This window comes from Heterocephalus glaber, unplaced genomic scaffold, assembly GCF_053883595.1.
Source record: "Heterocephalus glaber isolate CG9 unplaced genomic scaffold, H.glaber_assembly_v1.0 deba00001555, whole genome shotgun sequence".
Taxonomy (NCBI): Eukaryota; Metazoa; Chordata; class Mammalia; order Rodentia; family Bathyergidae; genus Heterocephalus; species Heterocephalus glaber.
In genome coordinates, this window is record NW_028258346.1 from 17388340 (window position 1) to 17415622 (window position 27283).

Sequence of the window (27283 nt, forward strand, 5' to 3'; positions counted from 1 at the left end):
CAATAAAAAAGAATAATGTCTCTGTTTCTAATTATATCATTAAAAAGATCAGACTAGTAATAGCAATGGTAATATGAGTTAGGCTCTGAAAAGAATCATTGCCACATAAGGTAAGGAATAACTTGTCAAGAGAGCTATGCAGCCCACTTCCTATAGTGTTACAGAGAGGACTGAGTATTGTCTTTCTGCGACAGTTTGCAAGGGGCTTTGCCCAGAAGTTCAGGGGTGCCCTTTGTGGCCCCTCCGAAGTCTTATGTGAAATGTTTGGCTTTGAAAACAACAACAGCATGGTGAAAGGGGCTCTTTCTCAAATCCTATGCATCTGTTCCAAAGCCTGGTTTTAATAACAACTGCTTTCCTGGAGAATACGTGTAAAGAAAGTAAGGAAAACCTCAGAGGAAGAGTTCAGAGCTCCCCAGAGCAGAAGACACCAAATAAAATCCCATACAATCTTCCACTTGCATCACGGAAGACGAGAGTTGGTGCAGAAAATGAGACGACGCAAATGCCAGACACTGGGCCGGCGAGCCAGAGACATCTGCAAATGGGAGGGAACCAAGGGATGAAGAGAGGCGACAGGAAGAGAATGAAGGTGGGTGTGCCCGTGTGCCAGCTCCCTCGGATGAGTGGAATCATTATGTACTGCAAAGTGCACTAATAAGAGTATCATTTTATATTATAAAATAAAACCCAGCACAATTAGCCCTCTTCCCCTAGCAGTGAATGTGGGAGGTGGCAAAAAGAGACAGAAATGGTGAAAAGGAGCAAAACCCCAGCACTGACGTGCATGGAGCCAGCATGGAGCGGCTGCAGACAGAGTGGTCAGGTCGAGGGCGGAAGGACCTACGCACACAGGGTGAGCTCGCCGTGCAGTCAACAGTTGTGCAAGGAACAAATCCCAGGTGCACATCTGGAGCAGCCAAGCAGGGGGCAGTTCCACGGGTCTCCAGGCCACCCGCCCCTGGAGGCTGCAGAGCACCCAGGTACCTACCCGTCTTCAAGCAGAGCTCATCGAAGTCCTGGCAGCAGCTGCTGTAGCTCTTACACAGGTTGTCACAGCGACAGTCTGGGGGCCCGACCTCTTCAAGTTCAAAGCATCTGCCCTTGCAAGACCCAGAGACGTTGGTCCAGGGCGAGTCTGATAAGACTGCAAGAACAAAGGGCAGAGGCGATGCTTGGAGTGCATCAGGTCACTGAGGAGAGGCCTGCAGGCCCGGGCTGCACTCAGCCAGGCTCTGTCACCTGCTTCCCCTGCGATCTGGGAAGGGGGCTGAACTCGCTTGTGCCACAGTTTCCTCATCTGCAAAGTGGGGGATGCATAAAAGCAACGCTAGGGGCCAGGCCTGTGGCAGCACACACCTGTAATCACAGCACTCAGGAGACGGAGGCAGGATCGCTCCTAGCCGGAGGCCAGCCTGGGCTATACAGTGAGTTCAAGGCCAGCCTGGACTAGATAGAAAGACCCTGTCTCAAAGACAAGAAAATAAAATAGAAATGAAGGTAACTCCAGGTTCAAATGAGAATTTAACAAAACGACCCATTTAAAAATACCTCACAGGGTGTCAAACATCTATAGAAAGAGTAACAAATTCTATCTGTCCCATTGCTATTTATTATTATTATTATTATTATTATTATTATCATTATTATTACGGCAAACCTGTGAGGATGACAGTGCCTGTGGAAATAAGAGCTCATTTCTCCATTTAAAAATCTCTAGCCCTTTATAAGGAAAATCGAGCCGAAGTGCTATGAAGATAGTATGAACACTTGTGATCGGAATAGAAGACTTAACACCTCTGAAACCACGAAACCTCCACCACAGCTAGTGATGGACAAAAACAAACCCTCTCTATCCTCATTTTCATGTTCTATAATTGTTGATCTAGAAATCTCAAGAATCAATCAAATTTTGAAAAGGAAAGAATTCAGTGAATTCAATTCCATTAATTTGGAACATACAGGCAATATAACTTTTAAAATTAAATGAAAGTTTCATTCATAACAGTACCTAAAAGATAAAGTAATTGGGCATAAATTTAATAATATATTGTAAACCCTGCAAGAAAAGAGTATTAAAACTCTACCAAAAGGCATTTCAAAAGATCTACTTAATTTTGAAAGACATAGCATGTTAAGTACTGTATATCTTAATAAATTTGAAATATATTAATTTGTCCTAGATATAACTAACGACACAAGGCAATCACAATAAAAACATCTAGAGTCCTTGAAATTTGAGAGAATATAAAAAGTATATTGAAAAATAAATAAATGATAATAAAAAATACTAAAGAGGAAAAGTAATTTGGTAACTGGACAGGAAGTAGAATCTGAAGTTAAATAATAAAAATAGCTTGGTACTAGAACAGTCATACCTGCTTCTAAGAATGCAAATTTTAAGATTAAATACAGTACAATTTAGCAATATCTATCAACATTGTTAAATGCCTTTCATCTTTCTCCCAGAAATTCCATTACTAGGAATTTGTCTTTCATATATATCTGCAAAAGTTCACCAAGATATGTGTACCCAAAATATTCACTATTCATTGTGTTATGTTTGTAATGTAGGAGAGAAAGCACCTGAAGTCAGCTAAAGGTGTTCCAGTCTGAAAGAGAGAGAGAGAGGGAGAGAGAGAGAGAGAGGAAGGGAAACTCTATATGCAGATGTGGAACATTGCTCATTGCTTTAAAAGAATGAGCTGAATCCAGATAGGTTAATGTCAAAAAATCTTCAAAACACATAAACAATTTTTATTAAGAACAAAGAACATAACAGTTTTATGGTGTTAAATATTATATATTAGATTTTATGTTTATAAAGAAATATAATTTTTATTAAGAACGAAGTACATAACAGTGTTACAGTGTTAAATATAGATCAGATTTTGTGTTTAGAAAGAGATCAATGAGACTAAAGTCAGAAATAAAACGGAGCTGGAGCTGGCGAGGGAGTGAAGTGCAGCGGAGGACTGGGAAGGCAGGCAGTGAGCATAACTTTTGGGGAGTGCAGGTGTGAAGAAGCATTTTCCTCCTTCAGAAACCGTTCACTAGAGGTACACCAGAAGGAAATGACTAGAAGAGGATGCAAGAGACTCTTCATCTTTCTGTAGCTAGAAGTTTCTAACATTCTGAAAACTCACAGGGAGTGGGGGGTCTGGTCTTTTTGTTAGCTTGCTGATTTCCTCGCATGTATGTGTGTGTATAGAACATGTCACAGAATGCACACTGGATGCATATATCATAATACATGTTACGTAGGACGTACTGCTCGTAATTTTATTCCATACTTATGAATCATTTCCTTCTTTATAGCTCGCATGCATTACTTTCTAAATGGAGAAGAAACAAGAAGCCGGAGGAGGACAATGCCAGTGACACCCGGGCCACCCATGCCATTTACCCGAGCCTCCTGCACAGCCCCAGCCCCAGCCTCTCACCAGCGTCACCAACGTCAGCCCGATGGCCTCCGATCCACAGAACCAAAGCAAACAGACCCAGTGGACCGTGAGTGTGAGGCGCTCACACACGGCTCCTCCTGGGACGCTGGACACACACAGCCCACACCAGCTCACGGAGAGGAGACAGTGTCGGCCCCAGCGCATGATCCACATTTCCCTTCTGACTCTGGCCAGCCTATCCACAGAATCCTAAGGAACCACAGCAGGGACAAGGGGAGAAAACGGAAAAGCAGAGAAGCTCCACGAGTAAAACTAAAGCAAGGAGAAACTTGTAATTGAATGTCCCTCTTTTCATGGTGGTACCTGGATTCGTCCCAACAGCCACCTGGGAAATTCTGAGTCGTATTCCCTCTCATGAGCTCCATACACAAAGAATCGGTGAGTGTGGGGTACTGCACACCTGTAACCCCAGGACTCTGGGAGGCTGAGACAGGAGGATGGCAAGTTCCAGCCCAGCCTAGGCAACTTAATGATAGATATAGTAAGACCTTGTCTCAAAACAAAAATAAGAAATAAAAAAGGGCCAAGAATGTAACTCAGTACAGGGGCCTTGGATTCAATCCCCCATGCCCTGAATAACAATGATGACCATCACAGTCAGCTAGAAGCTGAGATGAGCAGCGCCCGAAGGCACTCTGTTCACACAGCTCACGTGTTGTCTTGCCCTCTTCACGTGGACCCAGCAAGCACAGAGCATTTTCCTGAGTCTGTGTCCTTTGCCTCCCCTCATACACAATCCCTTCCTTATCTCTTTCTGTACTTTTGAAGGATCTGAATGAATTCTAAGCCGTGGCACGATCTTTCTTCATTCTATCACCGTGACTTTCACTACTATCTTGTGTTACTCATTGCCGGTTTGTCCCTTGCTTTGTTTGTGAAAATAACTGAGTTGCACTTGATTGTTTGCCCTTTTTGGTCACAGCCTCCCTTGCCAAGCTTTAGAGAGCTTCGAGAGAGCTGCGTTTGCACTCACAATGCACTCGCAGATCATGAGGCCAACTGTACCCACGGCTGGGTTACCAACAGCTCCCATGAGGAGTGGGTTCCCGGGCCTGCGTGGAGGGGGACATCCGTGAGTTCCAAAATTCATCAGGAAGAAAAACGGGGAGACACTGTGAGCACACAAGATCTCTTCTAATCCAATCACCCCGAGAAACCCAGCTGCCACCCTCTAATCACAGAGCGGTGGGCCAGGATCTCTGCTCTGCCTTCCCGGGGCCTCTTCCAGCCCGGCCGCCTGCTCCCGGGGCGCCTCGGGCCCTGTCCATCTCCTCGGAGCCTAGGACTGGCCTCCACCTTCTGGCTTCTTTGCTCCTTGCCCAGGGCAATACCCTTCTCTCTGCAGCCAGCCTGAGGACAGGTTTTTAGGACCTCTTTTTACTGTGCCTGATCCGATGTCAAATCCAGAAAGATTCCTTGGTTATGCACCTGAATGTGAAACCCTAAACGGTCCTTTACTTGACCTACATCAAGAGAACTTTGACACCAGTGCTCGGCTTCTCCAACCCACTGAGAGGCCTATGAATGCGCAAGGATGGATGAACCTGTGGCATCCGAAGATTATCATCATGGCTGAGATCGCCAGGTGCTCAGGACTAAGAAGGAAGACAAAAACTAAAAAGCAAGAAAACAAATCAAAAGTACTCAAAAATATCAAAGGGAGACTATGATGGGTCAAAAGAAGGGGATAAGAAGGCCGGAGGTGGGGATAGAGGGAAATGGATATGATCAGATTGCATTATATACATTGGAACTCCCCAAAATGTAGAAGGGTGCATAGGGGAAGTGGGAGATAGTTAAGTATGTTATGTGCCTGTACAAATCCGCCCGCCAGTCATATACTAAAAATAAATAAATTTTAAGAAAGTACTAAGAAGCATTGAGGCAGAAATATGTAATGAGCATGGCAGAGGCTCAGATCTCCTTGGGAGGCATTTTGCCAATACTTCTATGAGACTCAAATTTTGACAAACTCAGATAATGCTGTTCCACTTCAAAGATAAAGCCAGTTCTAGAATCTTGCAAAATCAATGTCTTTATAAATAGGTGTACTTTTTTGAGAAGGAACTTTGAGTTTTAAGATGTATGTACAATATGATATTCACAACTACAGTATGTATTGCTTATCTCTCCCAGAAGCAGAATTCCATAACTTCAAGAAACATGAATGAATATTACGATTTCTTCCACTCGCATTTGTAATACAGACGGGAACAGGTGGAATTATTTTAACTTAGTTGAGGAAGCCCCTTTTTCTAGAATGTTCCATTTCACACATCCAGAGGTAGGGTCCTAAAATTCTGGCGTCCTTCATGCCGTGGAGATACAGGAAAACTGTGATGATTTAATGACACTACTTGGAAGAGTCTAATGGTGCCAGGAGTTGGGGCCCAAACAACTTCATCCTGGGCTTCCAGTCAAGTCTCCCCCCTCAATCCTCCTGCAGAATGGAAATTTTCCAAGCTGGACGATAGCCAGGAAGGAAGACAGTATTTAAATCTGAACACAGCCTAAGGCTGGAAGGGTTTTTCTTTAGATTTCTCCTCACAGGCCACTCCTGTTTCCAGGGTTTGGACACTGCTTCTATCTGCCCCCATTTTCTCCTTGGTTCTGAACCCAGGTGTTTCCTGAACTGGAGGGGAGAGCCTGGAAATGTCTGCAGCCCACGGTTGTGCATCGCCTCTTCTCAGGAGCATTTAAACAGACCGGGATTCCCCCATCTGCTGCCCTGTGTGAAGTGTGAGCCACAGGGGAAGCCTGAGGATACCACTAGCTCTAGAATTTAACATTGTCTTCCATCCCTTCTGGAGTAGACGTGGCGCTCTTTTTCAGTCATATTTTCTTGTATTAAAGTTGCCATTTTTTCTCAATGCTTCTAACCCTCTCCCTTAGCAAGCAGCGATCACACACAGCCCGCAGTGTCGCTCTTCCTAAATTGTCAGGGTTTACATGTAGCACTCCGCCAAATCACAGCTCCTCGGGCAATCACAGGCGGGGCTTGTGGAAGGGGACTGGATTGTGGAGGAATGACATGACAGCCAACTTGCTTGCTGGGGTCTGGGCAGAAGAGGAAGGCCACTGGGGGCCTGACTTGGAAGGGTTAACTCACTTCCTGCCTCCTTCCTCCTCTCTGCTTCCTGTCCACCACGCCCTGAGCAGCTCTCCTCCACCAGGCCCTTCCACCACGAGTTCCTGCCTTGGAGCCAGCTGACTGTGGACTGAAACCTTTACAAACCGTGAGCCAAAATAAAGCTCTTTTCCCTTAAGTTGCCAGTGTTGGGCATTTTGTCTCAGTGATGAAGAAAGTGGCATAAGTACATCACCTTCTAGAAACACACACTGCTCTTTCGTCCACTCCACGGCTGCTGGACCAGATGTCACAGGCCTTGTTTTTAATATCAATAGGTCTGCCTGGGAAGTTTTCAAACACCTGAACTTTCAAAGCACATATCAACACAATGTCCTCATGTAGAAAGACCTCAGAAAGGCAAGAAAATAGATTTCTATGTGATTTAAAGTAAAAGCTAAAAGCTTTAGTTCAATGTCTAAACCACTCAAATAGCACTGAACAGTAGTCAGCAGTATAAATCTTAATGATCAGCAAATGATCCGCACATCTGCCAGAAAACAAAAAACACTGTCACTTTAAATCACAAGTGTTGTTCATCAATAGGGATAAATGTACACACTGGCATTATAATGGAAGATAAACCCAATGTACACCTTGTACACCTTGTCTCATGGACCATAATACCACATTTTCTTCTCAAAAACTTTTTCAGATAAATAGAGGCCACATCATCCCTGTTTTCCTGGTTGGAAAGTCAGTTCTATGGCTCTCATTTGAGCTAGCGAAAGCTTGGCTAAAATTTTAGATCATCTCAGTACAACTACAGCACTTTTCTCATTAACCAAGGACTTTTCACATTTTGTACATAGGTTCCAAATTTTAGAAGCTTTTCCCAACATGACTTTGGAAGTTTGATTGATGTTTGTTGATATGAAACATCCCTGTTGAGCTCCACAGGACACTGAGATTTCTGGGTGTATAAACTGATAGAGTTCTCTGTACTGCAAAGGAACTACAAAAACCTCTACACCAAAGCTCCATTTAACAGAGAATTGAAGAATTTATGCCCTCCTTAGATTCTAACTCAGATAGTTTCATTCTACTGACTTCAATCCTCCAATTTCTACTGTAGATGTAGCATAAAGTCACATTCCTGAGGTCATTTTCCTGGGGGGGGGGCTGTGACTGACACAGCTGTTGGCTTTATGGTTTCCTACATTCTATAAACCACCATTGAAATAGCTTCCTACTAGACAGTGAGATTCCTCAAAATATCACAGGAGCCAAAACCTTCTCGTTCCTGATACCATTTTCTGCTTTACTCATAAAATTGCTGGTGACATTTTTCCTCTCATCTCTACAAACAAATTTATCTCACACACTTTCAAGCTGCTAAAAGCGATGCTAAGGTGAACTGTGCTTCCAATTTCCTGCTAGCCACAAGAACCTGGCTCAGGAGCTCACAAATTTCCCTGTGTCTTTTAAATATTACATTGCTTACATTTCAAAGAAGGTATTCCATTTCCACCTGGGGGCTGCAAGAATATCTAAGGCAGAAGCTTCCATAACCCAGATTCTCCATAGCTCCACAAAGGCACACATACATATACGTGCACATGTATTGTGCCCGCCATGCATGAATCCCATTATGCACATAAACCCTCAAGGCAAGCCTAGTGGGCCCCACAGATGTTCGGGACTAAGCCATCCTTCCCCACTTTGACTGTTACTTAGGTTTTCTTTGAGAATTGACTGCTTTCATCACATTTACCTAAATGTCCATTATTTGTACCCCCAAAGAGCACATAATTCCCTCTGCTTGTGTCATTCCTCCTGAGAAATCCATAGGATTTTTTCTAATGAACTGGTAGAAGAAATCCTATTCCATTACTACCACCAATAAATCACTAGGTCTAACAATGAGTCCAGCCACCAGAGTGCTAGTTAATTAATTATGAGTTTGTTTGCACTGCCGCAGCCTTGACACCCACGTGTGGGTCCAGAGTACAGCAGGAAGAGCAGGCCTGCACACAGACGTGCCCACCACTGTGGGAACCCCTGAGTTACAGCTCCGGGGCAAGAGGCCACATGCTTTGGAAGGGTGCACCGTGCTCTGGCCCGCCTGAAGCTGGCCTCATGCACTGAGTGGCACAAGATTTCTTTAAAACTCAAAAGAGCTGTTGAAAACAAGCATGTGCTTCTCCTCCCAGTGCCTTATTCTCATACATACATAAAAGCTCACCCAGTGCCCGCACAGGGAGGATTTGTCAACAGAGCAACAATCACACGTAGTGTTTGAAAGGTATTTTTTCCAGCCATGTGTAGCATCTAAAAAGTCATAGAAACTCTGTTCCCTATACTTTCTCCAAGTTTCCAAAGGATGTATGTGGCCTTTTCTCAGGAGAAATCAACTACAGTATCTAAACAGCAGGTGAGTGACATCAAAAGAAAAATTTAAAATAAAAAGTGTGCAGATGTAACCAAAGCCCTGCACATCAGACTTGAACTATACCATACCCGAGACCAAGCTTCCTGAAGGTAGATGTTTAAAAGACTGTTGTAGATGACATCCTAAAAGCATAAAATAGTAATTAAACAATACAAGGAGCAAATGCCTGTATTAAAGACTGTCTAATTTACAGATTATAAAGTAGACTCTGCCACTATTCCAGATGTGACATTTGTTCACCAGTTCTTCCAGCCACCTCTAATAACATGTGGAAGTCATTTGTTATATACATCTTCTTAAAGATTAGTCAATTCAATCTCTACTTCTCCGGTTTCTCCATAGAGAACACACAAACTAAAAAGGCAGTGCAGCAGAATGGAAAGAATTGGGAACTCTATTTCTTATCCAGAAGGAAAGTTAGAAAAGATCCATCATATACCTCAGAGTGACGAGAGATTTTCCCAAGACCACAGACCAGGGCATCCAGGCTAAGCCTTTCCTGACTCTTTCCGGTAAAGAACTAATTTTGAAAACAATGGGTGACTTGACCTTATGCACACATCAAGAAAACAGCATTTAAACTGGGCACAGGGGCACACACCTGTAGTCCCAGCTACTTGGGAGGCTGAGGCAGGAGGATGGAAAGTTCAAGGCCAGCCTGGGCAACTTACTGAAAACCCTGTCTCAAAATTTAAAAAGGGGTTGGGAATTCAGCTTAATACAGAGGCCCTGAGTTCAATCTCCAGTATCACAAGAAGAAAAAACAAAAGGAAAGAAAATGGCATGTAATTCCTTCAATATCACTTTCAGCCAAAGTAATCTACAAAGATGAAACAGCAAGAGAAAGTTCCTTGTGGGATATCTTGGGGAGAATCTGCAGTTGGGGTCAAGTGGCTGCCTGGTCCCCTGTCTGTCAGCCCCAGTGGCATCAGCAGGAGTGAGAAAGAGGCCTTTGAAGAGAGCATTTGCTACCAATAAAAACAGCATTCTCCTCCAGCCCGGGGACATCCACACACAACCCAGGACAGCCCATTTCGCCCATTTGGCTCCTGGGGCCACAGTTTTATGATCTCTTTTTTCACTGTTCACCCAAATCAATTCACTCACCCGCTACTCTTTTTCTTTAGACCTCCTGGGCACGATTCAAAGGTAACTCACTCGGTGTGAGGAAGATTTCCTCTTCCAGCGATGCATGGACCCTAACCAGGATGTTAATAAAAGTCCATGCTGGCTAAGGAAAGACAGGTGACCATCCTTCACAGAAGTCGGATCACGAAATTCGGAGGAAGGCAAAACGCAAAGGAAGGCAGACGCCCCGGATGATAGGGAAAGTCAAGAAAATATTGCCCCCTAGAGTATCCATTGCTTCAAATAAAAAATTTTATTTCTATAAGCATCAGCAGCTCTGATGTCCAGGAAATTAACCAACTCATTGCTCAAGCCTGGGCCAGTGAAGCCCCACTGCACACAATGAGCCCCTTCATAATGAGCCCCACCTGGCCGAGGAGCAGCGTTCTGTGCACGGAAACTCTCCCCTTTCGGCTCTCCTGGGTAAGCCCGGTGTGAAGCTCTTTACGCCAAAAGAACACAGTCAGTGCAGACCAGCCCCACCAGCTGCCGAAGCTGTATCTACCTCCTCTCTTGTATCTTTTCTACTCTAGGTAATTCTGAAAGTTCTAAATGTCCGAGCTTTCACAAAAACAGCTCACTGCCTTGGTTACTTCCATTCCCGCTTTTCCCATGTCAAAGCTTTCTGATAGCAAACACTGCATCCTCATCACAGGACAACAAATCAGATTCGTATCTCTCTGATAGGAAACTCACACCTGTTCTCCCCAAGTCTGTCCTCGCCTTGGTTAGGGACAGAGCTTCAAGGGCAACTCCACACCTATAAACTTCTGAGTTCAAAGATTTCAAGGGACAGTTTATTATGAAGCAATCAGAAATGTGCTCGAATGTAAAAGCCATCTTCTTTCACCCGCATGGTATATGTAGTTGGTTTTATCCCAGAGAAATCTAGGACTAAATGGGTTACGCTGCCAAGTTATCTTAAAGATAATTTCTCCAGGAGTTTGCAGTGATCACCTAGTGCATGGTATTTTAAAATAGCTGAAGATGCAAACGGCTCCTCCGCTTACCTGACAGGGAGCTTTCATCCCATTCTTCTGCCCTCTTCGTGCGGCTCACTGTGGCCCCTAAGCAGAGGACCGCAAAGGTGAACAGGGATAAGGCCTGCGGGACAGAGACGGAGGTGTCAAACACCGCGGCCCCAATCCCACCGCTTGCAAAACCCCTTCCCGGGGGCACGGAGAGAGGCTGGGAGGCTCCCCGCCTGCCCTCGCATCCTTCTCCTACCTGGCACGGCCGCGCGGCGCCTCCTCCAGCCATGCCCAGGTTCTTGGAAAGCCCGCTGCCTGCCGCTGCCTTCCGCTCGCTCGCGGGCTGCTCTGCCTGGGGCTCCGAGTTCAGTCTGGTAACCCGGGGCAGTCCCACCTGGGAAGTTGACAGGCTCCTCTGATTTGCCCGGAGCTCGATTTCATCACTGTGCATTCACAAATTGCAGCTCTGAGCACCAGAGGCTTGAGGCCTCCCGCTCCGCTCCGGCCCGCCCCCTGACCGTCCCTCCCCTCGGCCACTTTCATGTGGTCTCCTCTGGCAACCGGAGGTCCCTGCTGCAGCCCGGCCAATAACAGTGCTGTTCCTTCTGCTTCCCGCACAGAACCACGGTTTGTCAGGAAAGAAACCAAATGTATTTCATCCGATAAAAATGAAACAGGGCTTCGCAGAGCGTTCTAGCAGCCATCAGCTCGGAAGGTCTACACCACACTTTTCCAATGTCCTCAAACTCACCGTTCTACTTCTTGAAACAAGGAGTTTTATAATTTACAATGCTAGTAACTTTCCCTGTCTTTCCCATGTATTTATTTTTCTGGCATGCTGAACGACTCTGTCCCTAGGACCACATTCTGATTGCTCACAGGTTTCTCACGATGAAATCTCCCCAAATTGCAACTCACAGAGATAGTATTCTTTCCTCCACGTTGTTGTTATATTTTAGAGAAGTAACTTTTATCAAAAACCTGGGGATGCCAGCTGAGCAGCATAGAGTCCTCTGCTCTATGAAGAAAGACAAAATAAGTTCATTCTCTACCCATTCCTAGCCAAACTCAGCTTGTTTGGGGGGCTTTGGGGGATAAGAGATAAAGGAAAAGGAAACTTTATCAGTAAGTGAATGTAGGATAGAAGTTTCCATGGCCACAAGAATTCAGATTTAAAGAAATGTTTCTCTAGTTATTTCCCAGTTGAATTATCATCCAGCTCCTGTGTCTTTTCAGGCTACTGTGTTTAGGTTTCTTTACTAAGCAATTTGTCAACCACAGCACTTTTAGAGGAGAAATTGAGGCCTCTGACTCCAAGAACTGTTTAAACATTGTGTTTCTTTAGGATTCAGACGAGGGGAGGTTTGGCTTGGGCTTCCCAAGCCAGGCCGGTGACTGTCTCTTGCACAGCGCATGTGTGTACACAAACAGACACAGATTTATCACGCAGCAAATTTGTAACGGGGCAGTGGCTTTGCTCAGATAAAACGCGATAGCACAATGCAGGAACTCGTTTATGGTGGGTTGCAGGGAGAGCCTGGGTTTCGTTAGATTCTAGAATTTAGTAAGAGCAAACTGAAAACAAAAAAATCCGCTGCCAAACTTGAAGTCGGCTTTCTAGACTCCTGTTAGTTTTGCAGTCTTGTACCAACGGCAGGCTTGTGAATTTTTCTACGCAAGTCTCTTGCTGTAGTCCATATGCCATACTGAACTGATTTGGGCTGTGTGTGTAGCAAGGCTAAGGAAAGTGGTTAACCCTATGTGAGATGCTTGTACTGTTTATGTTCAGTTTCAAGATGCAAGCCTGCTATCTTGGGGCAAGCCGGAAATCAGAAAGGGAAACATGAAGGCATCTGGCGGTCTCCTGATGAGCTGTGCGCTCCAAACACCCAGCTCCCCTTTCCCGGTGCCCCGAGGGGCTCCAGAAAGTCAAGGCCTTTACCCTTCGCCTGACAGTGGGCTACAGAAACCCAGCCTGGAGGTGGTGACATTTCTGCACAGGAAAGGTAAAGCTCAGAAGCTGAACATCACCTGATTTTTCATTTTATTGACATGCAGAGCAGCACGGAGGCCAAGCAGTACTCAGCTCGGTCCTGAGCTTGTTACGATGATCCAAAAGGACTGAGTCAGGCCCCAGTTTCTGTGAAGCCCTCTACCAGGTCACCATGCATCCAGGACTTACACATACATCACACACAAGCAGCATCTAGCCACAGCCAGACGGGATTGTACTACAAGATTATCATTATAAATCACTGTCAGAAGGAAAACTAAAATCCCTACCTCAAGCATCAAATCAACTGCAAAACTAAATTATGGCTTGCATCCCTGGGCTCGAGGGATGTGCGGATGGGGGAGGGGTGACAAGGGAATGAAGATGTGTTATGCACGTGCACTCTCTTCCCACAAGGAACGCGGTCATTATGTACTGCACACGTGGACTAATAAACTAAAAGAATGAATAAGATAAAATAACTGCTCGCTATCTAAACCTAAGAAACCCAAAAGGCCCAGGAAAGCATACAGCAGCCTGGGAAATTCAACTACCATGACTGGAATCTAATGCAAAATCTTTTCTAAGAAAACCAGTTAAGATCGTTCACCTGCCGTGGTGTCTGCAGCTCAGAGAGCAGGCTCAGGAAACAAGAAAGGGCAGGACAGACTGGAAACTCAGCTTGCAGCAAGGCTTTTCCTCCCAGCCATACTCCAGAAGGCACTGCCCCAGAACTGTACACAAATCTTCCAACAGTCACAGTCCTGAAAGTCACTCTGCGGTTGGCGAACTTTACCAAGCACTGGGACCTCCCCGGGGGCCTTGTTTAAAATGCTGGTGTCTGTGCCCTGCCCGGCGCAGTCTTGCCATTCAGTCTCAGGGGTGAGGAGAGAGAGATGCAGGGGCCAGGAAAGCCTGGCACTACAGACTACGCCAATGCCAGTCGCACGGGCAAAGAGATAGAGCATTCGAATAAGTTGTTCTGAACTAATTTACATGTGCCCTGCACGTTCGAGTGTTTGGCCTAATTCTGAATGCCACCGTACTGTATTATTAACAGTACTCACTAGTAATTGGACTTTGGGTTGAGATCTCGTAATGACAACCATGGCTGCTGCTCCAGGGGAATCATCTCCAAACTCTAAGCAGGAGAGTAGGATTTTATTTACTTTGTGGAGGGTACAAAACAGCAGCTGTGCGCATTGCTTAATTGCAACACAGTAGTTGTATTTATACAAATGCACAGGCCATCTTTTCATGAGATGATTCTATGAATCCTTGTTCCCAAGCTCTGAGTGAGATAAGACGACTCAAGGCTCACAGTGTGACCTGGAAGATGTCTGATTGAGGGGTGCCATTCTCGCTCCCAGCAGTAATTACGAAACTCTCGTGAACTGATTAAAGCTTTAACTACACCTTGCTTCTCATTATGCGGAATCGACACGACTTGACTTGGCTTAGCTCTGTTCCGGGAAGAGTTGCAGGATGGCAGGTGATGTTAGACAAAGGCTGACCACGCCACCTTCAGGACAGCGCAGGCACTCCAAAGGCAAGAGGGCGGTCCCCACGGGGAGCCTTCTTATTCCATTAAAACGCTAAGCCTCCTTTTAAAATTCTGTTGCCGGCGAGGATTATTGGAAAACTCCAAATAAAAACTGGACAACAGTCTTCGCAAATGGGACTTATGGATCTGAGTCCAGCAGAAGCTTCCGATAGCTGCTGGAGGAACACAAGACCACACTGCAGAGGTGTATAAAAACCGAGCCACAGAAACAGATTTTAGGGTTGTGTACGGTTCCAGGGATTCTCCAGTGGAGGGATGGGATACTTCTATTCAAATGCAAACAGGACTTGTTAGATTAGTTATTGAATAATTGCAAGTTGAAATCGACCCGTCACATCTTTCAGTGACTTTAACTTACAAACTTTTCCAGTGGAATCTAAGCATGAATCCCACACGGGAACCATCTCTGCCTTCTACTCGGCTTCATTTGTTCACAGCCCAGATAGACGCTCACCTGCTCCTACCAGGTGTGAGCACTGCCCTGGGTATGAGTGGTCCCACAGGGAGCTGAACACAGCGCAAGGTGGGGCCCAGCACTGCCCTGACCCGGAAAGACAGCAGTCTGACTCGCAGGCAGAACGGAAGTTAGGAGCCAGTCACCTGGTTCCCGTGGTCCTCTTAGGAAGGGAAAGGTTTGATCCAATTTCAGAGCATTCATCTCTACATTATGAATATGAATGGGAGGAAATCAAGAAGATCCGTGTGGAAGCCATGGCAGTAATCCAGACAAAGGGTGGCGGCTTGGACAGAGGAGTCCATAGAGGTGATGCAGAGAAAGGCAAGCGGGAGAGTTAAGAAGAAGGCTTGTTCCTTACCCTAGCAAAGGAGAAAGGAGGTGCCGGGCGGCAGGGCGTCCGCATGATGCCTGAGGAGGGACTGACCGGGCCATCCCAGGGAACACTCAGTACGCGCTCGGTGACGTCGGTTTCTGTGTTTCACTTGGATTATCAGAAAAACAGAGAGATGCGCATCTACTTGCTAACACCCTAGAATTAAATAGTTGAAATAAGGGATATGGCTAGCACTTCTAAACCATTTGTCAATGGTTTTAAAGACACTGGGGTAGTTAATTAGCCTAGGTTACACGGGACTTTCCACAGAAAAGGGACTTTTTTTTATAACTGAGATTTTGAAAAGCATTACGCCCCAGGAAATAACCCAGCTTTCTTCTTTCGCTGATAACAGAACGTTAAAAACTCGGTTTAACTATTTCATTTCAGCTGCTGTGAAATCTGCAGGTGGAAAGAGGTCTGGGGAGATTGGTCTCCTGCCCTGCATGAACTCACGGGCAGGCAGATAACGAGGGACAGGGACGCTGCTCCACCAGCCGCTTCGCCACAGAGCTGACAATTTCAGCACTGCCCGCTCCAGGCGAGGCTGAGCCACTGCTGCCTGAAGAAACGGGTCCGAAGGTTGAAGCTTCTGAGTTGGTGAAAGGAGCAGCTGAACCGGGTGTGAACGCCAGGCTTCTAAACCGGCGCAGGCCTCTGCTATGCCACAGGAGGGCCCCTCACAACCAGCTCACCCTCTGACTTCATCTCTCGCTGTGGCAACCTTAAAACCACTTTCACTCTCCTGCAATCCTCTCCTCTCTTGCTTCTCATCCCACACCACGTCTACAGATGTAAGTTACTAAACATACCCATTGCCATCATCTGCAGGACTTGCTGAGGCCTGCCAGTACCCTAAACTACCTTCTTAGCTGATGGTTTTCCTTCGATCCCTTCATCCCTCTTCATCTAGACCACACGTGGAAGCCCTCTCAGAATTGTTCCTCCCATTTGCACTCTGCCCCCCATCGCAGTCCTACCTGTTCATTACCAAACAGTCCTGACTAAAACTTGAGTCAGATGGCTTTCCTCCCACATTTAGAAGTCTTTCAGTGGCTCCCTGACGTAACAGTTGTCAAAGCAGGGTCCCCAGACCAACAAGGTTAGAACCGTCTGTCTTAGAAGATGTGTGTGCCTAGCTGAGTGTGGTGGTACACGCCTGTAATCCCAACTACTATGGAGGCTGAAGCATGAAGACCACAAGTTTGAGGCCAGCTTGGGCAACTTCGCAAAACTCTGTCCCAAAATAAAAATTTTTAAGGGCCAGGGGTGAATCTCAATGGTACAGCACTTGCTAGCAGGCTCAAGGCCCTGGGTTCAAACCCTGATACTAATAGATAGATAGGTAATGGATAAATGGATAGATAGATGATGGATGGATGGATAGATAATGGGTGGATGGATAGATGATGGATGGATGGATGGATGGATGGATAGATAATAAATGGATGGATGGATGGCTAGATAATGGATAGACACAGTGGATCCTTGAGTTATGACCAGCCTGACATATGAACAACTTGGGTTAAGACCAGAATTGTAGTTTTAACTTACAACCAAACTATTGAGTTATGACCTGAATGCCAGCCACTTGTGCTTCCAGATGGTCTCAGGTACAGATTTAACCCTTAAAGAGTTCTGGAAGAAACATTCCAACATCCTTTCCTGTGTGGGATTAACTGAGAGATCCTGGGCCAGTGTCTCTCTAAGGAGACTGAGATCTGCCTGTGTACAGGAGAGAGACTTTGAAGGCTGTATAGAGGAGCCTGGGCCTTCAATTGACCAACTTGAGTTACAGCCAGCCCTCTCGAATGAATTGAGTTCATAACTCAAGTACACTGTAGATAGACAGTGGATGGATAGATTGATGGATGGATGGATAACTATAGACCATAGATGATAGACAGAGGATAGATAGATAGCTGATAGACCGATTGATAAATAGGTAGATACCCTTGGAGCCTGGCTCACACCACCTGGATCGGAAACGCTGAGGTGTGGCCCACAGCCTGTGTTCTAGCAAGGGCACGGTGGGTTCTGTTGCAGACTTGAGGCTCCGGGACCAAGGGGCTAAAGTCCAAACCGCTTAGCACAGCACCTAGCACCTGAAATCCAGAACTAAGCTCTCGGACTCAAACCCCACGCTGCCACTGTTCAGCCATGAACCCTCCTGCCAAACTGCTTCTCCACCTCCAGGCTCAGGTCGCGCCTCTGTATCCTTCCAGGATTCCAGAGCGGATTGCCTGGGATAATCCATGGACATCAACCAGCACAGGGCCAGACGAAGGATAACACTCAGTGAATGGCACTTTCCTTAATTAGTGAAGTATTTGCTCTTACACTCCGTCCCTCGGCAGAGCCCGTCGCCCTGTCCTATCCCGGCATGCCCTCGACCTGACTCTCCCTGAGAACCCGGCACATCTGGGAAAATTCGAGTCAGGTCCCAGGCTGTGAAGCCTCCCTGGCTCCCATTGCCTCAGCCCCTCCCCGGGCAGCTCCGCCCCTTGCGCTGTCCTCAGACGCAGAGACCAGTTCTCCCTGAGCCTCAGCCGGCCTGCGATGGAACAGGGAGATGATAATGTTTGTTGAATGAATACTCGGCGCCAAGAACCCTAAGCTGCAGTTCCGCTGTGGCTAAGGAGCTGGGCCGAGTCAGCTCCACATTGCTTCACGGTAAAGCAAGGCGAGTGGATCAACTCAGCCCTCTGTCAAGCATTCAGACTGTTTTCTTTCTTTCTTTCCTTTTTAGCCTTTATACAAGTCTATTTTTATTTGTAAAAAATAATATCCAACTAAAGCTAATTTGATTTTTAAAATCAATGTTCATTAGTGATAATGTGCATTTTATAATAAATCTGTAGTAAAATATTGACATTTGATAGTTTAAACAAAGTATCATTCATGTAAAAATCATGTTATAACATGTAAAATTTAATTAGAAAATTCATAGTTCACAAAAGTACACGTATTCTGTTGGCAGCTTGAGAACACTATCATAAATTTACTTAAGATGCAGAACAAAATTCACAGTCAGGCTTGACGTTTGGTACTATAAAATTCTACACTGGACTCACTGATAGTTTGGTTATTAAGGGGTACTTGGAACAATTGATTCAGACTGCCGGTAAAATGCAGTAACTGCCTAAGACTTGCCAACAACCAAGACCTAATGGTTTCACAGTAGGTCGATTAATCAAATAAACTTAAAATGAGGGCCAAAGTCGGAAATGGAACTGCGCCTCCTGTCCTGCGGCGGCGGGGCCGGGTCTCGCCTGAGCTGCTCCGCTCCGCCACCAGCGCGCAGGAGCAGGGAGCGCGAACCACTCCTGGAGATCTCGTACCCCGCGCCCCTCGCCAACAGCGGCCCTGACTGTCGGGGTGACGAACTCTCCCTCCAAGGCCCCCACGCCCAGGCTTCGCCCACTGCGCCTCCAACCCTGGGCACCGTGCTCACTCCAAGAGCCCCAGACCGAGTCCGCGCAAGGCACCTGATCCTTTCTCCAGAGTCCCTGGCTTTCTTCTGCTGTTATTGTTGAGGCCCTACTGCCTCAGTGAGAAAGGCCCGAGTTCCCAGAGAGCAGGAAGAACAGACAAGGTGAGAAGAAGGCTAAGAGTCTGCCTTCTTGCCAGGTGTGGTGGTGCATGCCTGTAATCTCAGCGTTTAGGGAGGCTGAGGCAGGAGGATCACTGCAAGTTCAAGGCCAGCCTAAACTAGATAGTAAGATCCTGTCTCACAAAAAACAAAAATTAAAGAAAAGAGTTTGCATTCCAGAGTCCAACAGACTTATTTATTGCCTTCTACTTACAAGCATGAGGTTTAACTTCTCTAAAATATGGGTTTCCGAAAAAATAGATCTTATCACACAGGACTGACTGACATGAAGAGAAAATTATACAATGTATGTTAAGCTAGTAGCTCTGGGCTTAACACACAGAAAGCACACAAATATTAGTTTAAATGTCTTCTTGTTGTTGTTGTTGTTTTGGTACCAGGGATCGAACTCTGGACCTTGCACTTGCAAGGGAGGCGGCGAAACCACTGAGCTAAACCCCCAGCCCTAAATTAAATGTTTAACAAGGGGCAGAAGCCTGTGGAGTTAGCCCAGTCGCAGGAGAGTAAGGTCCAGCCTGCAGCAACTGTGTTCTCTGCAGCTCACTAAGGCCTGGCCATCAAATAGGTGCCCAGCAGTAATACGGATTTTTGGGGAGTCCCTTTATTGTGGCGATTAAATTATACTTACGGAGATGATATCAAAATTAGTAAGGTTGCAAACCCCCTCCTCTCTCTCCAATCTCCAGAGAAAATGACCCTCGCGGAGCCAGCTCTGGAATCCTGGGCTGGAACTTCCTCTGCCGTGAGGCCTCACAGCAGGCTCGGCCTAACACCTCCAGGCCCAGGGGCAAGGACTGAATGATTTCCGCCTAGGAACGGGAGCAAGGCAAGGACGGCTGCTCTTGCCACTTCAGTCCCACACTGCGCCTTCAGCCAAAGCCAAAGGCGGATAAATAAGTAAATAGCATCCAAATCAGAAAGGAAGAAATAAAACTACTGTGTTGACAGACGATATGATTTTGTACACAGAAAATCCGAATCAACTCATCAGAAATCTACTGGGCCTCATCAATGAATTCCAGAAGGTTGCTTGCAATATATAAAGTCAGTTGTCATTCAGTGCCTTAAGGGTGGACAAGCTAAAGTGAAATGAAGAAAAAAAAATGCATTTGGAATAATATCAAAAAGTTTAAAATGCTTAGGAATCAATGAAACAAAATAAGAGTTGCATTTGCATGCTGCAAACTAGAGAGATTCATTAAAATATATTAAAACCTAGGGCCAGGGATTTAGCTCAGTGGTGCCACACCTCACAAGTGCATGGTCCTGAGTTCAATCTCCAGTACCAATAAATATATATATATATATATATATATATATATATATTAACCAAAATAAATGGAAAGATATCATCCTGCTCCTTGACTACAGGACATTATTGTCAAGGTGACAAGAAAGTGAAAAATGCAAAAAAAAAATTTTCAGATCATGTATAGAATAAGAACCTAATCTTCACAATATATGAAGCACTCTTACAACTTGTCCATAAAGAGACATTTAACCAAATTTTTTAAATGCTCAAAGAACTAGAACACATCCTTTTCCAAAGAAGACAAACAAATGGACAAAAGGCATATGAAAGGTGTTCAACATTACCAGTCACTGCAGAAGTGCAAATCAAAACTACCAGTTACCTCTTTGTACCCACTGGGATGGTTAATTTAAAAAACGGAGAACTGGGTGGGGGGCTGGAGATTTAGCTCAGTGGTTTCGCCTCCTGCTGCGCAAGTGCAAGGACCCGAGTTTGATCCCCAGTACCAAAAAGCAAAAAAAATGGAGAACAGGAAAAATGTGGGGACCTGGTGCCTTCCTGCATCGCTGTGTAAGATGGTACAGCCATCATGGAAAACACTGTGACAGTTCCTCAAAACAATAAACACAGGGCTGTCTGTCTGATCCAGTAATTCTGCCCGAGAATCAGACTTCCACACAAGAATGAATGTTCAGAGGAGCATTGCAGCTTTTACTGATGAATGGGCAAAGCGAGCTGTGTCCATACAGTGGAAAAGGACTCGGCAAGACAAAGGATGAATCCTGAAAACGCCCCAGTGTGGATGAACTGTGAAAACACCATGCAAAGGGAAAAGCCAGTTAGGAAAGCCACGCGTTGTATGATTCCGCATAGAGGAAACATCGAGGCATGCTTTTGTTTGGGGCTGACGAACTATTCTAAAGTTATATCACTGTGACCTTTACACACCTCTGTGAACATATCAAAACCCACTAAAGTTGACAGAGTGAATTTTAGGATACATAAGTGAAATCGCAATAAAGCTGCTATTTTTGTTTTGTTTTGTTTTCTTTGTTTTTTAGGGTACCAGGGGTCAAACTCAGGACCTTGCACTTGCCAGGCAGGTGCGGCACCACTGAGCTACGTCCCCGGCCCAAGCTCCTATTTTGAGGCAGGCGTCAGAACCACTGAGCTAAATCCCCAGCCCCCAAGCTGCTATTTTGAAAAGGAGAGCCAGTGAGATTTTGCCCACAGGGGCAAATTTCAAAACATCTGGATCCACCGAAAATTACCCATTAGCCTCGATCTTCAGTGTCCCAGCCTTGAGTTCAAAGTCACCTCCAGAGTGGCCCAGGGATCCCGTGGCCCAGGTACAGAGGGGTGAGGCGCCAGAGTGGGGTGTGCTCCTCTCTGTCCTGTTGCTGTGGGATGAACGCCACCCCCCAAAAGGAAGATGACCCCGGGAAGGGTCAGGCCCCCATACCACTTCCACTGGGCATTTTTACTTTTATTTCTTTCCGTTTGATTTTATTTTTCTCTTTTTCATTACTATATGTTTGTGATACATAATAAATATGTCCATTGTCAGGAGTTAGCACATATACATACTGCATCTTGATCCTATTTTCTATAATTTATTTCTTTTTCCTTTTACTTTCAAATATAACAGCTTAGAAAAGAACTTAGGTCTTGCCTACAGATTTTGACTCTTAAGAGCAAAAACTCTAAGCAGAGTTTAGGGGAAATTAAGAAAAATGATATCTTGCATTTGGAGAGTAAGTTTTTAAAAACAACAAACAGGCCGAGGATGTAGCTCAGTGGTTTCGTCTCCTGCTGCGCAAGCGCAAGGACCTGAGTTCGATCCCTGGTACCAAAAAAAAACAATGAACAAACAAAAAATATCCCAGGCCGTGAGTTAGAGAGATGAAGGCTCATTTACTCTCCCACTTTGCAGTCAGTGAAATGGAAAGGCCTTGCACATGTGGAGTCACAGAACATGCTTCTCACCTGCAACAGACATCCCATTACAGAGGGGTTTTGTTAGCCAGACAAGTAGGCAGGTGAAGTGCCAGGAGCAAAACCTCAAAATTTTCAGAGCAGGTGGAAGGAAGAGGAATACGCGTGGCGCCAGCCCTGGCACAGAGCCGATCCTACCCGGTAAGGCCTGCGCCTGGCCACTAATATTCGCGAAACATCCACTGTGCCGCCACTGCCACAAACACGCTCACGCCTGGGCGGCACCAGAAGCCTGGCCCACATCCCAGTTCCTAGTAAGCAGGGGAGTTCATGTCCTCCCCACATTGTCCCCATGAGAATTTAAAAACTGGCAGGGTCCAAAATGGAAAGGAACTGAACAACTGGGTGAGAAACCTGGCGTCTGTCGAGCACAAAGAATCTCATAATATTGCTGCGTCTGGATAATGTTTCCCGGTCCTGAAGATGGCAGAAGCCACACATCACCCTCTGTCCTCCACCACCCTCTGTCCTGCACCAAAAGAACAGGATGTCGATAATGAGAAAGTGGCTCGAATGGGCCCCCCCGCCCCATGTCATTTCTGCATTCCTAAGCACAGAGAAGGTGCTGGTCCCTGTCACGCAGTTGCCCGCACTCTGGAACGCTGGGCTGTAGAGAGCTGCGTAGTTCGGATGCAGAGAGCACCTAGCCGCGAACTGGCCACGGCTCAGGAGAGCCTGCACTTCCAAGCCCTCCTCCACACAGCAGCACGGAGGCGCAGACGCTTCCACCCAGAGAGGAAGTGTATCAGCCCGCTGTGGCTGCTGTAACAAAATACCATCAACTGGGTGGCTTGTGTCCAACAGAATTGATTTCTCACGGATCTGGAGGCCGAGTGGCCCCAGAGGGGTGTGCGAGCAGACTCGGTACCCGATGCTTTCCCTGCTTCTTCTCAGAAGAACAGGAAGCAAAAGACACAGCTGTGTTCTGGCTGTAACCTCAAATTCCAGAAGGGCCGAGCCTCTCGGGGGTCTCTCTCCTAGGGGCACTAATCCATCCCTGGGGGCAGCATCCTCCCGACCTAACCACACGGTGTGTTCTGAGCTCAGTGTTCCAGGGACTACAGCTAAGGGTCATGGACTAAGTCAGGACTCCAAATGCACCCACCTGACAGGTTGAAATCGAGAGCTTAAAAAACACACTCTCCAGGGCCAGGGATTTAGCTCAGTGGTTCTGCCACCTGCCTCGCAAGCACAAGGTCCCAAGTTCGATCCCCGGTATCAAAAAAAAAAGCTCTCCCTGGGAGAATCCTCTTGAAATAGAGCACAAAATTCAGGTGTACAAGCTCACATGGGGGAGATCAGCACTCACAATAATTTTTGTAAAAGAAACCTGGTAGACTTTGTTATCTGCAAGCCCCACAGGAGCTGGAGCTGAGCACTTTCTAAGCGACCTCGCTGGCTTCTGTACTGGAGGATTCCTTCCCAGCTCTGCACACAGAGTACCCAGCAGCTTGGCCCTGTCTGGACTCTGCTGGAGAGTGGACACCTCTGAGTGTCTCGTTTGGGGCTCATTCAAAAGCTAAGAGCATTGAAAGGCCCTTGACCAGGGTGTCAAGGGCTCCCTGTCACCCAGTCGTGCATTCATTCACTTATTCCTGTGTTCACTCAAACTCCCATTGAGCGCCTGATATGTGTCAGGCACTGGGGCTGTAACTTCTGCCCTGTGGGTCTTGTATTTCAGCAGGAGAAGATATGTTAGGAAGCTGGTAAATGACCCGGAGAACTGGGAAGTGATGGGAGGAGCTGCACCCAATCAGGTAGCAACAAAGGCTCTCCCAAGGGCTAGTGTTTAGTCTGAAACTGGTCAGAGTGAGTCAGGAGCTGAATGGCTCTTGGGAGGCATAGCGAGTGCAAAGGCCCTGGGATCGGAGGGCTGGGGTATCGGGAGGGCAGGGGCCATGTGCAGGGAGTGAGTCAGCCTCAAAGAAGCCGCCGTTGGGTGCTAGCTCAGCAGGGCCTCCCAGCCACTGTTTTGGCTCAAGTGATGATGTGAGAGGAGGCACGGCAGGGGGTGGGTGTGAATCGGGGATCATGTGACTGGAACGACTCGCTCTGCTGTCTGGGCCCTGGTGCGGCGTGAGCACCCATGTGGATGTGCAGCTCGGTTGTGTTCTACAGAGGGAGAGGGGGAGCCAGCTGTCTTCAACACTCAAAGATCAAAGAACAACAGGAGATGGACACATTTTCTTGTGGACCCTTCTTCAGGCAAAACTCAAAGTGTTAACTCACAAGAGGAGATTTCGCTGGGTATGGTGGTGAGAGCCTCATGGGAGGCTGAGGCAGGAGGGTCACTACGCGTTCAGGACAGCCTGGGCTACACAGTGAGTTCAAGGCCAACCTGAACCACATAGCAAAACCCTGTCTCAAAAAAAGAAAAACAGTCTGGGGATTTAGCTCAGTGGTTCTGCCGCCTGGCTCGAGAGCTCAAGGACCCAAGTTCGATCCCCCGTACCAAAAAAAAAAAAAAAAAGAAAAAAAAACAAAACAGAAATCTCTCGCAATCGGTGCTGCTGGGCAGTGAAACAAGTTTTCTTACAAAAAGACTGAATTGCAATCATTGTTCAAGCAGCCAGTCAGGACTCCTGCAGGGGTTAAATGCAGAGGAAGAGGAGAGTGGGTGCACGGCCCAGGGCCTCACTAGCCAGACACTGCTCTCCTCAGCCTAAACCTCTCAAGGGGCTGATTTCCTTCGCTACAAAGACCAGCAAAGAGCCCTTCGCACAAGGTCTGTCCAAAGACTGCGGTGTGCATTTGCATTTTTAAATTCACTACAGTAAAAGACATTGCACAAATCTCCCTCAGAATCCTCCCCCTCACTTTGAACTCACTGTTCCCGCCGTTCTTGCCACTCTGCAGTGGCTCTGGAGTCCTGTTTCAGGGCCGTCTGCTGAGCGCCGTCCATCAGAAAGCTGCATCTTCACCCGCTCACTCCGGGGATCTGGCACCCCATGCCTTCCAGCTCTTCCCAGAGTCCCGGTGACCGGGAAGGTGACCAATTTGAAGCCCTGTGCACACCTGTTCTTCCCACTTCGTGTCCTGGAGGAAACACCTGGTGGGTGTAGACAGGTGTGTGAGCGGCACACACAACTCAGTCTGTGCCAACTCAGGGACTACTCAGGCTGGGCTAGGAAAAGCCGAGAGAAATCGCCTTCACCAAGTCCGCTGGCCGGGCTGACCAGGATGGCAGGGGATGAGCTGCCTGGGCTGCTCTTCACCCCCTGAATGGTCGGCCACCGCAGGCCGCAGCCAGTGACCTCCAGTCGCCACCAGAGGACTGGGCAGGAGGATGCACAAGGGCAGCTGAGCTCCTGGGTTCTCAGGAGTGATGCTACGCAACTTGAGAGCCAAACCCTGGACTCCAGCTTGGCCAGAACCACGCCTCGGAGGCTCCCAGTCATGTGATCTCTGTGGGGACCTTCAGCTTCTCCTGGGAAACTGCGAATACCCACAGGGGCCTCCCTCCTGGGGCAATGGCTGTCACCCACCGAGCACCTGGGATGAACCAGACACTGCACCGAAATGCCCACGCCGAATTCTCTCAGCGATCCTGCCAAGCTCCCTTGTCTCACAGAGGCTCTCAGAAGTTTAAGAAACTTGCCAAGTTTACACGCCTAGCCTGGGACAGAGTTGTCCTTCAAAGTCAGGTCTGTCCAACCGCAGCCCAGCTTGCCGTAGTGCACCATGCTATGGGGCACTTAATTTACCTCCTTTGAAAGAAATTTCTAGAGCCAGGCGTGGTGGTGCACACCCTGTCATCCCACCACTCAGGAGGCTGAAGCAGGAGGATCGCAAGTTTGAGCCCAGCCTGGGCAAGCTAGTGACTTCACGAGACCATGTCTCAAAATAAAAAATGAGGAGCACTGGGGACATATCTCAGTGGGAGGGCCTGGGTTCAGTCCCCACATCACAAAAGAAGGAGCAGGAGGAAGAAGAGGAAGAGCGGCTTCTTTACTGTTACCTGACAGTGGGGGCCACTGCGCTGTGGGCTCTGGGCCGAGGCACCGAGGGCCCCTGCAGGAGTTGCTGTGAGCAGCAAATCTGCCACACGCCTGTGCCTACTCACAGACCGCTTTGAAGTAAGAGTTGTCTGCAAAAAGTACCAATGTCTCGTGGACTGCAGCCACTCTTGTAATTCCCTTTTAGACACAGCCTCACTTAATCAGGCAAACCAGCACTTGTATTATCTGGAAGGTTGGCCCGAGAATTCAGCACTAAAGCCAGGACCCGGCCATGTGGCGCCATAGTCCAAGCTCTTGGGCACACACAGCGCACCCAGTCTTGTCTCTGAGGTGGTTGGGATTAAGCAGAAATTACCAATCCGCCTCCCTGCCGCGAAACCCACTGAGAACAAACGCAGGGAACAATCGCCCTTCAGGTCAGGGCATCACGAAGAAGATCTGGAATTCAGCAGACTGTGCTCAGGTGTCTCAAACCTGCTGAAGCCCTTCAAAGGCTGCTTGACGTCGTCCAGCCTCCCTTTCATTCATTCTTAAAGTGGGAATAGCAGTAAATCCACCAACAGGTGGTTCTGCACGATGTAACACATTTTCTGTAAAAGGCCAGAAAGTAAACATTGCAGACGTGGAGATCGGTACAGGGATCTAGTCACAATGACTCACCTGCTGCTGCCCTGTCAAAGCTGTCACAGATTCCACAGAAATAAACAGGGAGTAGCTGTTTCACTACAATCTTCTTTACCAAAACAGGTGGGAGCTGCACAGCAAAGGAAATCATTAACCAAGGAAAGAGACAACCCCAGGAATGTTCACAGAAACACTCGCAAGACATACATCTGACAGGGTGCAAATGTCCAAAATGTGTAAAGAACTCAGTTCCATAGCATAAAAAACAGATACCCCGATTTTGAGATGGGCAAAGGGCAATTTCCCAAAGACCAACAGCGTAAGAGGAGATGTTCTGTGTTGCTCATCGGGGAAATGGAAAGTGAAGTCAC

The 27283-nt window shown here is 47.0% G+C and overlaps 1 protein-coding gene across 1 annotated transcript in view; it reads right to left on the reverse strand.

The window, feature by feature from the left end:
- Enpp2 (ectonucleotide pyrophosphatase/phosphodiesterase 2) overlaps nucleotides 1-27283 on the reverse strand; it is a 95759-nt gene that overhangs the window by 62054 nt on the left and 6422 nt on the right. The window contains 3 exon segments of the mRNA XM_013074127.2: nucleotides 992-1147; nucleotides 11122-11215; nucleotides 11339-11525. Coding sequence (XP_012929581.2) covers nucleotides 992-1147; nucleotides 11122-11215; nucleotides 11339-11371 — 283 coding nt within the window. The 5' untranslated portion in view covers nucleotides 11372-11525.